General features: G+C 40.2%; 1 protein-coding gene across 1 annotated transcript in view; it reads right to left on the reverse strand.

The window, feature by feature from the left end:
* Nucleotides 1-16,013, reverse strand: part of BMP5 (bone morphogenetic protein 5) — a 62,384-nt gene that overhangs the window by 28,439 nt on the left and 17,932 nt on the right. Inside the window, exons 2-3 of the mRNA XM_069805983.1 lie at nucleotides 6,599-6,791; nucleotides 686-834 (exon numbers count right to left, since the gene is read on the reverse strand). Coding sequence (XP_069662084.1) covers nucleotides 686-834; nucleotides 6,599-6,791 — 342 coding nt within the window. The remainder of the gene's footprint in view (nucleotides 1-685; nucleotides 835-6,598; nucleotides 6,792-16,013) is intronic.

The raw sequence follows: 16,013 nt of genomic DNA on the forward strand, positions 1-16,013 counted from the left end.
TTGAGATGCATTTTCACTTTTTAATGAAGAGCATAACTGTGAATAATGTAGTAGCCCAGTAAATTTGTACTAAAAACCCCACAGCTCTGACTTCAGTTTTTATAGGGTTCTTTCTAATTTTCACCTAATTAAAATTTTCAAGATTTCAAACTTTTAACCCATTTCAAGATAAAAAGTTTTGAAATTAATTTTTGTTCAAATGATAGAAAGTAAATTCCCACATTACCCTATTGTTAATCCTTCTCCAGCATCAGTATCAGCGGCTATACGATACTTCCTGAACTGTCCTGAGGTATTTCTATACCCTTCTCCAGGCTTCAGCCCAGAAAGTTCTTCAGAAACTTTCTAAAACAAAAATTCCACAAATCTACTTGAGTTTCCTGAATGTAATCATCAGTGGAAGAATATTAAAATATAACTTCATTTTGTATACGGGAGCTTTTATCCCAAACTTCATTTAATTTAACTTAATTCAGTTAGCTTTATAATTGCCATATTCTACAGAATTAAGAACAATAGAAAGTTTGCAGACTACAGCTATGGCAGGATAAGGCTTTTGTTCTTTGCTTATAAACTCTCAGTGAACTGTCACCCAGTCAAGTTAAAAAACACCCGTCCAAAAAACATTCCTAGCAAGAGACGACAAGAGCATATACGGCGTTACAATCTACAGTTATGATCTTACCGTCCCCGGTTTCAGCGCAGAGTTGCAAGCCCAGATTGTTCTGTGGATTAATCACCCAGTGATTGCTGGTCACAGTAATGTCAAACACAAACCAGCCCACATCAGAAGCTTGAGCCTTTCTTGTGTCTAACAGGAACAAGTCTGCATCTCTAAGTTAAAGAAAATAGAGAGTTAAGGCATTCAAATATTATTATTTTTCGTCCTTAATTTCCTTGCTGACAATAACTTCCTGGAGTCCAAATGAATAATCCTTTGACATATCCTCATCACGACACAGTACAGCATGTGCTGTAGCTAACGTAATTGTTAAGTATAATACAGGTATTTCCCCTGAGAGGCCTTTCTGAAATGAGTCTCAGCATGTAAAACCTACAGCTCTGGAAAATCTGAAAAATCCAGCTTCCTGATATAAATACACAAAATATATAATTGAGGCTGTGTATAAAGGATTCATCTTTCAGCACTAGAATGTCTCAGGAAAATTAACTTTTATAAACCACTCAGTGTAAAAGACAAAAAATGTCAAAATCACATTCCAATTTCAACTAAAATTCAAAGGCATAGCGTTGCTAAAAAAATCTGTTATTAATAACATATGACAGCAGCTATATCATATGACAAAACATGAATAGATGACGGTTCAGACAGTTTCATATTAATATGAAAATAAGTCTTTATATCAAAGTATCTATTCAATAATGTAATTGTTACATTTTAACCCTCAGTTCCCTGGTATATTCTCAAATTTGTTCCCATGAAATCTTCCAGTAATTCAGAAGGGCTGCTCAGGGGAGTTAGTATAATCGTGTTACTAAATGTTTAGCATGGATCGTTTATTTATTCTGTTTTCACATATCTCCTGACACAATTGGTTCCAGAACCACATCTGCATTACAAATAAATTACTACAATGACCACACTAAACCCAAGAAATTTAACTCATCAGCTTTGTTTTACATTCTTCTACAAAGCAGCATGCAGTATTAAAAACTGTTTTCACCATTTAGCTTTTTAAATCTATAGTTATAGAAACCTGTTTCTTTTCTGCCACAACTAGTAATCAAAACAATAATATACAAGAAAAAATATTTTATTCTCAACTGTGACTGTCCAAGTCAAATAAAGACAGACTTGGCTTACACAGACCTTGGAATCATATTGTTACCTCACAGATAGCATGAATGTATGCTTAAAGAGGTAAGACAGACAGAAATAATAGGCCTTGTGTATAAAAAGAGGATTTAAAATTACGATGGTCCTGTCACTGTATTTTTATGTTGCTTACTCACAACAACATCGTAAGCAGTTACTGTCTTATCTAGCCTAAACACTGTAAATGCATCTAGGTCTGATACTGAAAAAAACATCTTGTGTAGCTCTTGAAACTGTGGTTGTTCAACACTCAGGAAAATAAGACCAAATGAGCTATGACAAGCATATGTTTACTTACATGTAAGAAATATCTGCAGAATCAGGTTAAAGAGCTCAGAAATGATAAAGGAGTTTTGTTTTTAAAAAAGAAGAAAATCAAAAGGGCTTTCTTTCAAGTCACCTTTTTTTCCTTCTGTAAAAGGATAATCTTTTGCTCCGGTCTTATCACTTCCATTCTAATAGATCTGTGCTAATGACCACACAAGGAGAAAACATACATTCTTCTTCTGGAGCGAACATGAAAACAGTCTTACAATTCAAAAGAGCCTGACCTGCTATGCTAGCACTAAACAAATTGACAAAGTACCACAAGCTCATAAATAGTACTCTCTGGCATCTTAATGCCAATTTTTTTCTCTAATAATCAGTTTTATTGGAACTTTAAAGCTGAAAGGTTTAATTCTGAGTGCGACAGTCTTTAAGGTGTTTATTTTTAAATATTTCTTGGATCATTCAGTAGAATTAACAGAAAATTGTTAAAATATTACGGTATCACAGTGCTATAATTTCACATTTGTCTTGTCTCCTCATAGAATCTGTAATTGTTTTCCCATATAGATTCTTTCAGCTCCAGATTTTGCTGGGACTGATACGAAATGTTCTCAAAAGTCAGGATGCACAATGGCTCATATGCCAAACCAGAGTAGGGCCCTACTAATGATACAGTCCAGAAATCCCCATAAAGGACAAATTTCCCCGGTGGATCTCTCCTCAATGTGACTTTATTATTTTGTACTGCAGCAGAAACTCACACCAAAGTGTCTTTGGCATTGGTATGTCAATCTTCTTGTCTACCTTCCTACAAGTATAGTGATCTGGCTAATGTAATAGACTCAAAAAGGCCAATTGTTCTTACCCCTTAACTCAGCAAATGAACCAAAAATTAGTTGTGGGTACCTAGAGAAAATTAGAACTGATTCCTGAGAACACGTGGTAGAATAGAGAAAATACCTCCAGACCAACGTTAATGATTTAGCCCACATAACAGCAATTTACTACAGAAATTCAAAGTATTTGTCAGGAAAAAAACCCAACTTTTTTCACAATTGATAGAAACATAGGGTGAAAACCTGACCCCTGAGAAGGCAGTGAGAGCTCTGGGATCAGGATTCCCCCATTAGCTGGTGTCATTCACTCAAACTTCTCATCACATTTTGTGACATTTTTAATTTTAAAATTCTCCCCTATTCTGTGGAAAGAAAAAAACGATCACACTTAAAATGAAAAACAGCTGCAAATTTTGGCTCTGATTTTTAAAAATATTTCTATTTAAAAAATAGCCCACAACACATAATAAAAAAGTAAGGCATTATGTCGTAAATAGCCTGAAATGCAACAGTGAACACATTCAGGCAGAATACAGCTGATTGGCTTCACCTTTATGGAGGCTGTTTAAGTTTAGTGATCTCAGTCTTGTCACAAACAGCCAGTTGTCTACAGCAGAAATGCTACCACAGTCAAGAATTTCAGCAAAGAAGCTGCGGGCAGAACGTCTAAGAAGCTCTGCATCTCCTGGGTCACTTAAAGAAGTAAAGGTGGAATCTATATGTTCCTTGAAACCCAGCAAAGTTTTCAACCGGATCAAATCATGATTACTATGTAATAGGCCATCCCCATAAAGCTGCTTCACCTCTTGCCTCATTCCAGAAAGCTGCTTTAGTATCTTAATGTCACTTGAGGATTCCCTAATGCGGGAAAAATCCTTGGGGTTTAGTTAAATTAGTGGCTAGCCGCCACCAGATCATGAACGAGGATTTGGCCTGTTGGACTACATAACTTTTGTCATGAGAAAAGATCCGGGTAGGAGTACATTGGCAGGGCTGCGTAGGAAAGTTTGCCTTGCCACGGGCTGTGCTTCACACGTTTCCTTAGAACAAATAGAAATCTTCAATCCCAAAGACTGTAATTTCAGCAAACTCTGAGCGACTATAATACACACACGCTTCAGCGGCCATGTTGCCACAGAGACAGAAAAATGTCTGAGACTACAACATAATCCTTAGGCTGCAACTCAGGAACCCTAAACCCTGACCCCTCCTTGCCTGAAAGCGCAGCAGGACTGCGTTTGGGATCGCATTGCAGAGCCCTGTCAGACACCCATGGTTCCTGTTCAAAGCAAAGAAGGGTGGAGAAGCAGGGTCAAACCCAGCAGGTTTTCTGTGGTATGGCACTAGTAAGAAGTGTGAGACATTATAGAATCCTAGAATGGGTTGGGTTGGAAGGGACCTTAAAGATCATCTCTATGGTCAGGGACACCTTCCACCAGACCAGGTTGCTCCAAGCCCCATCCAGCCTGGCCTTGAACGCTTCAGGGATGGGGCATCCACAACCTCTCTGGGCGAACCTGTTCCAGCGTCTCACCACCCTCACAGTTCTCTCACCCTCACATTCTGCAGTTGCGGCTTCTGAAAATTTTGCATCTAAAATCTCACGTACATATGTAGGACAAACCTGAGGTGACAAAGTCAAGGATAACGCTAATGAATTCTGGGCCCCAAAGCAAAAGCTGTGGCTTTATTGGGAGAAAAAAAAAAAAAAAAAAAAAAAGATAAATTATTCTTGGTAGTTCTTCTGTCTGGAGGTATCAAGATATATACTCCATATATATTTTCCTCTATATACTCCATATATGAGCAGAGAGTGGCAAAATCACCAATAGGAGGGAAACATTTAGCCTACACCTGAAGTTTCCGTAGCTATACTGGTGAAATCAAATAGGTGGCGTATCGTTGCATGTCCCCCTTTCCAGCATCATGCTTCCATTAAAGGACATGGGGTTTTTATGTTTATAAATGCAAATCTAAAATGTTTATAAATTTATGTTTATGTATTGAAAGAAATCAAGAGCATTCTTCAATGGCTTCACAGAGACAGTTGTCATTTTAAGAAGTCAAATAATATTAAATTGTCATCTTGCTTCAGAATAGTAAGCAGTTTTGCTTTCTTTAAAATAGAATAGAAACCACCTACTGAGAAAACATTAAAAAAAAACCAAAACAAACACAAAAAGAAAACATCAAATGGATTAGAAAAACTAACTTTTCCCATTAGCTCTTCAAAAAAAAAAATCTGTTGAGTTTTCAGGTGAAGAGCTTTCATTACCCTAGCCTTGGCCTGCCTGTGCTCTTTAAAAAGATATGTTTTGTTCCTTCCTGTTTCATTTCTTTGTCCAAGAAGTTTCTTTTAGAACCTACGTCAAAAGAATTTTTGCAAGCTGAAGACAGAGGTAAAAAAAATCCCACACTGTTTTGTTCATCCCCAAATTTACTAAGAAAGCAGAAGGTATTCTGGAAGGATGAGTTCTTTCCCTCCTGTTGATTCTGCTCCATTTACATGACTCCCTGGTTATAGCCATAAATATTTTATAACTTGACATTCAGAGATCTCACCTGGAAGGTACAAGCTCAAGCTTCTGTGGGCAGAAAAGAGATTTGAACTCTGGCCCAACCTTCGAGCTAACTGGTGATGGGGCATTTTTTTCCTCCAGAATACTCTGCAAGTTTAGGTTGCCATTTTCTTTGCTTTTGCTAAACATGCCCGGGATAGAAATGTTCTATCTGTTCCAAGACGAGGGAGAGTTTTTGTTTATCTCAAAAAAAACCTTCCCCCCCACACACTTTTCTGAGAAAAGACATAAGCTAATTTAATTTCAAAACCCAATTTTTGCATGTATGTAGCTTTTTTCAGAAGCATCTTGGAATTGCTACTAGTTTTCAATGGGAATTTTCAGGTATTTGACTACTTTGCTTGGTGAAATCTGGTCATTTACTCAGGTCTTGTAGAGTCTTGGAAGTATGTCACACACAAAGCTCTGCAAACTCAGGTTCAGAGATTTGCTCATGTGTAACGTCATATGTGGCACTTAGGGACAGGATTTAGTGGTGGAATTGACAGTGTGAGGTTTACAGCTGGACTCAATGATCTTAAAGGTCTTTTCCAACCTAAATGATTCTATGATTTGTTTTAATTTTCGGTTTTGGTGAGCAGCATTTGTTAAGTGTGCATTTGTCATCTTAAAGTTAGTGCGTGACTCTATCTTTTAATTAAATTCTGCAAAATATTAAAGTACATGCAAAAAAGCCAAGCCCCTTCAAAGCAAAGGAACAATCTATCTGCCTTTAAGGAGCTAAGTGAATCTTGGCTTGTAGTACCTCAGTGTCAGCAAACAGTGCGTTTCCCAAATCCAGACACTTAGACTGTGCTCCCTGAGAACACGAACCCTCACCCTCTCTGTGCACGGGCAGATTATTTGGTGAGATTGGACATGTAACTCTGCATAAACCTGGAACAAATTACGTTGAAGAGAAGTTTTATTCCTGCTCAGTATTTGTTGTCTTTGCCTAGGAATTAATATTGCATAAGCCACAGTGATAGCAACGATGCCTTGCCAAGGGTACGCTTACGATCAGTTATTGTCTCCCTACTTAAGATAGAAACATGAGACATTATTCAACGTGTGATATGTTCATGCCAACAGGGTACCTGTTTGGATACTCCTTGATGATCTGATATATGCTAATCTGAATGGTTTCATTCTCAAAGCGGCTGTTGCTTCGATCTTTGTATATCCGGAATTCGGCTGCTGTCACTGCCTCTCCATGCGGGATCTGAGTAAGGTCAAAGCGAAACTCTTTGTAGTGCCTTCGCTGGTGGGAGAAGTCCTTGTCCCTTTCAACTGTGAGAAAAAGAGTTGAATGTAAATTAAAGAGGTGACATGAATGCTCATTTCCCATGATTAATGGAGCATTCCCTGTGCTTGGGAGTAAACAAACAGGACAATATAAAACTGTGCAAATAATAAAACCACAAGCCCAGACACACTTCCAGTTAAAGGAAATTCCACCAGCCCAGTGTCTTCAGTTAAAATGAAAAAAACCTCGGTGGCTTTTATACAAATTCCAGAAGTTGGAGTGGAAAGAATATCAAAAAAAGCTGAAAGGGAGCGTGTTGTGAAGTAACTAGAAATATGGACAAACTGAAATCTGCAAAAGGATTTAGGACTTCTGTGTAGTCATAAGCACAGCAGTAGTAATGTCAGAGCCATAGATGACTGGAAAACACTAATTACCACTAATAACCAGGCAGAAGAGAGGAGTGCTGCTCATTTCCACTTAACGTAATAAATTCTGAAGTGGTACTAAAGTGTACTGTGACAACTATATATTTAAGAAGCAGTTACATCATATAAATAAACACGTGTTGTACTCTAATGGCATAAACGTCATCTTGCCAGTGGGCAGAAGAAGGAGCTGAGTGGTTCTGGACCCCAGCAGCAAAGGGAGACACTCCTGGCTTAAGAAGTCCCCTCAAACCTGCTGTGGGTGGGCAGATGCAGCTCCCACTGCTTCTGACACTGCCACAACTTAAAGAAAAAAGTGAACCTCATCATTGCTTAATTCAGGATTGCACAAAATTTTAAGGGGGAGTAAACAGAGGATTTTAGTTTATTTGAGTTTACAACTGATTTGGGGCTAATTCCACTGTCTGCTGCAGTTCTGACCTGGAGTTAGGAGTGACTTTTGCAATGGAATACATGTTTTGATGTGGCAAGGGAACCTACAGACCACAGTACTGGCTGATTACCATTTTATGGGATTAATACTTCAGATTTTACGGACATGCAATGGAAAATGATCCATGTTTCCCACTGCCACACAGTGCAACGTATCATTGACCTGTGAAGAACCTGTGCTCTGTGAGAAGAGAGAACTTCTCACTTCTGGAGAAGTTCTACCTGCCTCATGAGATGGGTGCATGGTTTTACTGATGGCAGACAAAACCTAAAACACTCAGAGCTGGGATTCAGTTTGGATAACCAGCTAAACATTTATGACTGTACCCAGCTCCGCTAAATTTTCCCTCCTATAACCCCTGCTCTTTTATTGCGTTTTAGTATTAACAGTCCTCAGAACTGAGGGAGGAGCCACGTCAGTTCTGAAAAAGCGCATATTTAGATTACTAACTGTTGCATGTATAAATAATAAAATGTGTATGTTATTACAATACATATGTATATTTATACTTATATCTTCATTTATAAGTGTACACCCAAGCAATTTTGTATGTGTTTTGTATGCAATGTGTGTGTATGTGTGCATAACTACACATATATATTTATATATAAGCCTGCATATGTGCATTATTAGAATGTATATGCACAGAAATGCACTAAAAGAAGAAAAAATATGGTTTGGGCTTGCCGTGTAAGGGTACAGGGACATATTGAAGTGACAGCTATCGAAAGAAAAGTATTTACATTATTTTCAGAGCAGTAGTTACTAGTTAAGTCACCTGTGGCCATGTAGCTAGTCCCTTACAGTGTACTTCCCTTTCACCCTTTCAAAAATGTAAACTATCCCTGTTTTCATTAGCATATATTTTTTTAAAATGTGCAAATCTATGTTGCCTTAAGAACCACCAAAATAAAATATATAGGCTATAAGACCACTTTATCTTCAGTGAAACTGTCCTGGCTGACAAAAGGAAAATTGTCTGCTAACTGTAAGGTTTACTTGGCTCAAGTGTGTATTTAGCTTACATGGGTTTGCCATCATACACCAAGTAGAAAAAGTAAGGCAGAAAAGAGGTAGAAGCATGTAAACTGACTGCTCTGTACCTGAAGATGAATGGGCTGCTACTGAAGAGAAACAGGATACAGTCTATTTAGCAGCTCCACTGCCCGGTTCTAAACTGTGAGATCTATACAGAGATCTGACTTGAGGTATGGGGGTTGTTTGCCTTTTTTTTTTTTAATGTCCATGTAAAGCCTTTCATTTCGGAGACAAATTGGCAGAGATTAGCATACGCAAATGCACTGACCTGGGGAGGATTTTTTCTAGAGCAGAGTCTGCTGCAAGATTCTAAGGTTATAACTGGGCATTTCGAAGCTGACGTGGAACAGATATGCCAATAACCTTCAGATGAAAAATATATTAAAGGCAGACTTAACGTAGCAACCCTTTCTGATATCTCTGGTTAGTATTTATTCAACAAGTATTTACCAGTATGCACAGGTAACTAATCACTATTCACTATGAGTAAGCATTGGAGAATTAGATGCTCAATAAAAGGTTTAAATGTCAGTACTCCTGGCCTGTTTCGTTTTTATTTGGGTTTGAGGTTTCTTTTTGTCCAGTTTCTTACAAGTACCTTCTAATTAGTAACATTAGTTTGGAAACAGCAGTTCCCTCCCTATGTGTTACAGTTTGAACAGAATCCTCTACGATACCCTGCAATAGCATTGGTGGGGTTCTCTCAGGACCACTCACAACTGCTGAAAGAATACTGATAGCCACTTCCTGATGGGCCCAAAATTAATTATTACAGCTCACACAGACAGTACTTATCTGTGTTTCCATGTCTACCCAAGGAAAAGGCATCACTTCCATCTGAAAGGGACACAGGTTCAAAATCTCCTTGGGTCAAGACAGCATTTGCAGGCAGGCCAGGACTTGGGAGTAGCAACAGCCTGCAGAAATGAAGGGTTGTAGGAAACAGGCACTGAACACCACCAAAAAACGTGAGTCCAGGGAGGTCCTACTCTCCGCAACAAAGCCAGAATCTCAAACTTCAAATTTCTGTTGGCGAATGTACAAAACATAAAAACAATTTTCACAAATTTAGAGGATATCTTGCATTATACAGTAGACTGTAAAAAAAAGCAGTGATGGTGAAGTTGCAATAATGACTAATGGCTAGAATGACAGCCAAGTTATAAAAGTGAAATGTTATTTAATGATTTTGACTATTGTAATACTGAAAATAATACACAAGTCTTGATCCCTTCTGCATCCAATAAATACCTTATCGGGGAAGATCGTGAATGCTCAGCAGGGTATCTCTGAGGTCCTTTCACCTGCTGAAATGGCATGAAGTGCAGGGGGGCATCATATCTCAAATATTTTTATGCAAGAGCTTTTCAACACTGGCAGCCCCAAAAATACAGGTTAACATTTTAAACTGTTCAGTTCTTCCAGAGCGTTCTTATGTCACTCCAGCTCTGCTCAGTTCATCTGCCAAAATGCATCTCTGTGGGACCAATCACAGCATCTAAAAACTGATTGACCAGAAAATTGGGAAGTCCTTTTTTAACCATTGGAGGAATATAATTTTTCTAAGTAAAAGTAACTAGAATATTAGGGTCAATGCTGATTGCAACAAAATTCTTCATTTGCTTTCATCAGTTAGGATTCTTAGCATCAACTTTTTAAAATGTTATTTTTATACCACCTGAAATTAATACATTCAGCACTATGGTTACATCAGACAAATCATGGCTCAGGGGAATATCACAAACACCTGTGTGTATGGTGGGAAAGAATGATATTTTCCACCCATGTGGTAAACTGATGAACTATTTGTACTGTATCAACACTAAGCCCAACTCTAAGAATGAAGACAAATTTACACCAAAATGATATTTTGGAGAAGGAGTCATCTCTTACTCCAAGAGAAGATGTTATGCACTGATTTTCATTAACAAAAGTATTTGTCATCTGGAAAAAAATACAAAGCACATATATGGATGGACAGTATAATAAGTAATTGATATTTTACCAATTCACCTATAAATGTCTGAGTAACTGTTGACTGAGCTTAAAAAATGTAAAAAGTGCTAGCAATGAGTTTAGGTCATAGTGCATGAGGGGCTATTAGACATGCTCCTTCATTAGTGATTAGCTTCCCACTGACATGTGCTTTGCTTTTCCTGAAGAGGTTGGTATGTGGTGACACATAGGGAAAGTGAAAGCTTCTTTGGCAAACCAGGGAACAAACCAAAGATATGTTGTAATAATCTGATTTTACAATGTAAAATCCCAGGATCCCAACTGGATTCACAAATAGTGAAGCCTCACTAATCAACTTAATGTCACTGTTTAACTACTAAATATACATGCCAAGGCAAAATGGAGGGTCTTACAGACCGTGTCTAATTATAAGGGGCCATTTACGCTAATCTCACTGAATTTCACTGTTTTACTCTGAATTCTTTGTATAAGTGCTAAGTAAACCAGTCAGTTTTAATCACTTCAAGGTGATAAAGGGTACAGCAAGCTGATACACTACAAACAACACTCATTTACATCTTGAATATAATGAAATGATAGTTTATCTACAGTGAACACTTGTGGTTATCTGACAAAAACAGGTCAAAGGTTCCAGGCGTTTTCTCCTGAAATTACTCAGTGCTGCCTCTAATGACTGATAATTGAAAGCAGAGGCTGGATATATCAAATGCAGTAGGTGACAGATAAGCAACAGATTAATGCAAGTACTCTGTTACAGGACACTAAAAGGTCAGAGGCCCTAGGAATTAGCTATTGTGCTACTGTGAAAAGAAAGACATCAAATAGCTATTTACTTCATTCTTGTTCTTCTCTCCAACATTCGAATTCTAGAAACATGTTCTTTCTTCCATGATTAGACTATTTAAAGTGACTCACTTTTAACAAAATAAGGCAACAAAGTTTTGTAGGGCATGTGTATAGGAGAAAAGATGTGATCCTACAGCAGAATGAAGGATTTAAAAAAATAAACAGACAACAGCTATGCTAGGTGTATTTTAATGAAGTGCATCGGAGAGATGTTAAGAACACATTCATCAGAACATGATTCTCAGTTGAGGAAACCAGATAATGGATTTAAAAAAATGTATGCTAAAGCTTTGTAACTTTGTTTAGGCTTTTACACTGTAGAAAATTAACATTAACTTTAGAAACTTAGATTAAGCTTATCTCAGCAAGTATCTCTTTCATCTTTTTACTCTGGAAGTCCAAAAAATGCAAAATATAATTCAAAGTTTGTTGAAGTAAATGGCAGCCTTTTCATTCTGCCTGTTGGCTTTTGAAGGAGGACGACAGTCTTCTAAAAAAGGTTTTAAATCAAGTGGATTTTTAAAGTTCAAGTGCGATGAAAAATACTTTCCCAAAGTGATTATTAAAAAAAAATCCCAGACAATGTAAATGCTTGTTTAAGCACTACTGCTTTATTAATGGGTTTAATCTGTTTTATAGAATGGTAAGAATCCTGATCTGGATTGTTTCGGACACCAGAGATGGTTGCCTGATACAGTCAGTGGAGAGACACGTCTGTTTGTTAAGGGCCAACTGTCTTACACCAGCCAGTAAGAAGACCAGAGGAGTTTATCTACATTTCCCCTTCAGGCATCTGCAGCTCCAGAGAATAGGACTAAGCCATAACCCTTGCTCAGTCAAATGACATTTCAGTCCCTATCAGCTGCTTTCAGTGACCACATCCTAACTGCCAGGATGCCAAGTAGCCCAGCAAAGGGACATCCTGGGCCACTGCACAGAAGAAATGCAGAGGCTGGGGGTCAAAATGAGAATGAATTAAGTTTTTGTTCCCACACCTGATTTTTTTATTAATTCAACATTAGGCATTTACTAGATAATCATTCAGCTGAGTGTTTTAACTATAAAGCTTCAGACTCATATGCCCACTTGCTTGTTCTCCTTTTAGTACCAAGTCTTCTTAATTTCTTTTTACCTATTTTCATCAGCAGAGTGAGGAAGCACTGGTGCTCCCAAGCATATTCTGTAGCCAGTAGTAAGGGAGAGTGTGTGATTTATGCTTAATAACCCTTCATTTCCCTATCCATCTCCCTCCCCAGGCTGAGGTGGGAAAATACATTGCACAGGCTTCAGTCACGTCTGTCCCTGTGTCTTAGGGATGTTCAGAGGGTTCCCTACCTTCTCTCCACCTGGCTGAACACAGTGACTTAAGGGATAGGTGGCAATGGCAACAAGTTCCTGCCCAGCACATGGTCTCCTCCATGACTCCCCAGCCTTCCCAGGTGCCCTGGCGTAATAGGTACGAGGCTCTGCAAGCGGAACCGAACAATGACGAGGGCAACGGTTCATCTAGCTCGGAGGTGTTGCCGAGGTTAAGTCTGCCTACACCCTGCATCAAAACTGCTACCATAAAGAAAAACAGATGGGTCATTGGCATAGGAGAGTCCCTTCTGATGGGAACAGAAGGCCCAATATGCAGACCGGACCCAATTCTTAGGGAAGTCTGCTGCCTCCCTGGGGCCCGGGATGACTTGCACAACTGGAGTGCTGCAGTGGATAGCTATAAACTCTTCAGAAGGGATAGGTAATGAAGGAGAGGCGGTGGGATAGCCCTGTATGTTAGGGAGTATTTCGATTTTCTAGAGTTTAATGATGGTGATGATAGGGTTGAGTGTTGATGGGTAAGAATCAGGGGAAAGCTGACAAGGCAGATATCATGGTAAGAGTCTGTTATAGACCATGCAAGCAGGATGAAGAAGCAGACAAAATATTCCATAAGCAGCTGGGAGAAGTCTCACAATCGCTAGCCCTTGTTTTCTTGGGGGACTTCAACTTACCAGATATCTGCTGGAAATACAATACAGCAAAGAGGAAACAGTCTAGGATGTTCCTGGAGTGTGTGGAAGAGACCTTCCTGACACAGCTGGTGAGGGACCCAATGAGGGAAGGTGCCCTGTTTGTGAACAGAGAAGGACTTGTGGGTGATGGGATGGTTGGAGGCTGTCTTGGGCATAGTGATCACAAAATGATAGAGTTTTCAATTCTTGGAGAAGTAAAGAGAGGGGTCAGCAGAACTTCTGCCTTGGACTTCCGGAGGACAGATTTTGGCCTATTTGGGAGACTGGTTGACAGAGGTCCTTGGAAGGCAGTTCTGAAGGGCAAAGGAGTCCAGGAAGGCTGGACATTCTTGAAGAAGGAAATCTTAAGGGGCAGGAGCAGGCCATCCCCATGTGCTGAAAGATGAGCTGGTGGGGAATAAGACCGGCCTGACTGAACAAAGAGTTTTAGCTGGAACTCCAGAAAAAAAAAAGGAGTTTATGACCTTTGAAGGAAGGGGCAGGCAACTCAGGAGGACTACAAGGATGTCATGAGGTTATACAGGGAGAAAATTAGAAGGGCTGAAGCCCAACTAGAGCTTAATCTGGCTACGGCTGTAAAAGACAATTAAAAATGTTTCTGTAAATACGTTAGCAACAGAAGGAGGGCTAAGGAGAATCTCCATCCTTTATTGGATGCGGGGGAAACGTAGCAACAAAGGATGAGGAAAAGGCTAAGGTACTTAATGCCTTCTTTGCCTCAGTCTTCAACAGTAAGACCAGTTGTTCTCCAGGTACCCAGCCTCCTGAGCTGAAAGACAGGGATAGGGACCAGAATGAAGTCTGCATAATCCAAGGGAAAATGCTTAGTGACCTGCTACACCACTTAGACACGCACAAGTCTGTGGGACCAGATGTGAACCACCCAAGGGTACTGAGGGAATTGGCACAAGTGCTCACCAAGCCACTTTCAATAATTTATCAGCACTCCTGGATAACCGGGGAGGTACCAGTTGACTGGAAGTTAGCAAATGTGACATCCATATACAAGAAGGGTTGAAAGGAGGACCTGGTCAGCTACAGTCTGACCTTGGTGCCGGGGAAGGTTATGGAGCAGATCATCTTGAGTGCCATCACATGGCACGTACAGGACAACCAGGTGATCAGGCCCAGTCAGCATGGGTTTATGAAAGGCAGGTCCTGCTTGACCAACCTGATCTCCTTCTATGACAAGGTGACCCGCTTAGTGGATGAGGGAAAGGCTGTGGATGTTGTTTACCTAGACTTTAGTAAAGCCTTTGACACTGTTTCCCACAGCATTCTCCTGGAGAAACTGGCTGCTCATGGCTTGGACAAGTGTACTCTTTGCTGGGTGAAAAACTGGCTGGCTGGGCACGCCCAAAGAGTTGTGGTGAATAGAGTTAAATCCAGTTGGCAGCCGGTCACTAGTGGTATTCCCCAGGGCTCAGTATCAGGGACAGTTCTGTTTAATATCTTTATCAATGATCTAGACGAGGGGATCGAGTGCACCCTCAGCAAGTTTGCAGACGACACCAAGTTGGGGAGGAGTGTTGATCTACTTGTGGGAAGGAAGGCTCTACAGAAGGATCTGGACAGGCTGGATCAATGGGCCGAGGCCAACTGTATGAGGTTCAACAAGGCCAAGTGCCGGGTCCTGCACTTGGGTCACAACAACCCCGCGCAGCACTACAGGCTTGGGGGAGAGCGGCTGGAAGGCTGTCCAATGGAAAAGGACCTGGGGGTGTTGGTCAACAGCCGGCTGAATATGAGCCAGCAGTGTGCCCAGGTGGCCCAGAAGGCCAACGGCATCCTGGCCTGTATCAGAAATAGTGTGGCCAGCAGGAGCAGGGAGGTGATCGTCCCCCTGTACTGGGCACTGGTGAGGCCGCACCTCGAATCCTGTGTTCAGTTTTTGGCCCCTCACTGCAGGAAAGACATGGAGGTGCTGGAGGGTGTCCAGAGAAGGGCAACCAAGCTGGTGAAGGGCTGGTGAAGGGCCTGGAGTACAAGTCTTATGAGGAGCAGCTGAGGCAACCGGGGTTGTTTAGCATGAAGAAAAGGAGGCTGAGGGGAGACTTTATTGCTCTCTACAACTGCCTGAAAGGAGGTTGTAGTGAGGTGGGGGTTGGTCTCTTCTCCCAAGTAACAAGCAATAGGACAAGAGGAAATGGCCTCAAGTTGCACCAGGGGAGGTTTAGATTGGATATTAGGAAAAAATTCTTCACCAAAAAGGTTGTCAAGCATTGCAACAGGCTGCCCAGGGACGTGGTTGAGTCACCATCCCTGGAGGTATTTAAAAGGCTTGTAGATGTGGCACTTAAGGACATGGTTTAGTGGTGGACTTGGCACTATCAGGTTTACAGTTGGACTCAATGATCTTAAAGGTGTTTTCCAATCTAAACGATTCTACGATTCTATGATCCTTTAAGTCAAAAATGTAGGCAGGCGTGGAAATTAGGTGTCCGCAAAATTACATTCCACACATATCCTATCTTAAACACGAAACTCAGTGTCAGAAGCTTAATCCAA

This window comes from Haliaeetus albicilla, chromosome 18 (genome assembly GCF_947461875.1).
Source record: "Haliaeetus albicilla chromosome 18, bHalAlb1.1, whole genome shotgun sequence".
Classification (NCBI taxonomy): Eukaryota; Metazoa; Chordata; class Aves; order Accipitriformes; family Accipitridae; genus Haliaeetus; species Haliaeetus albicilla.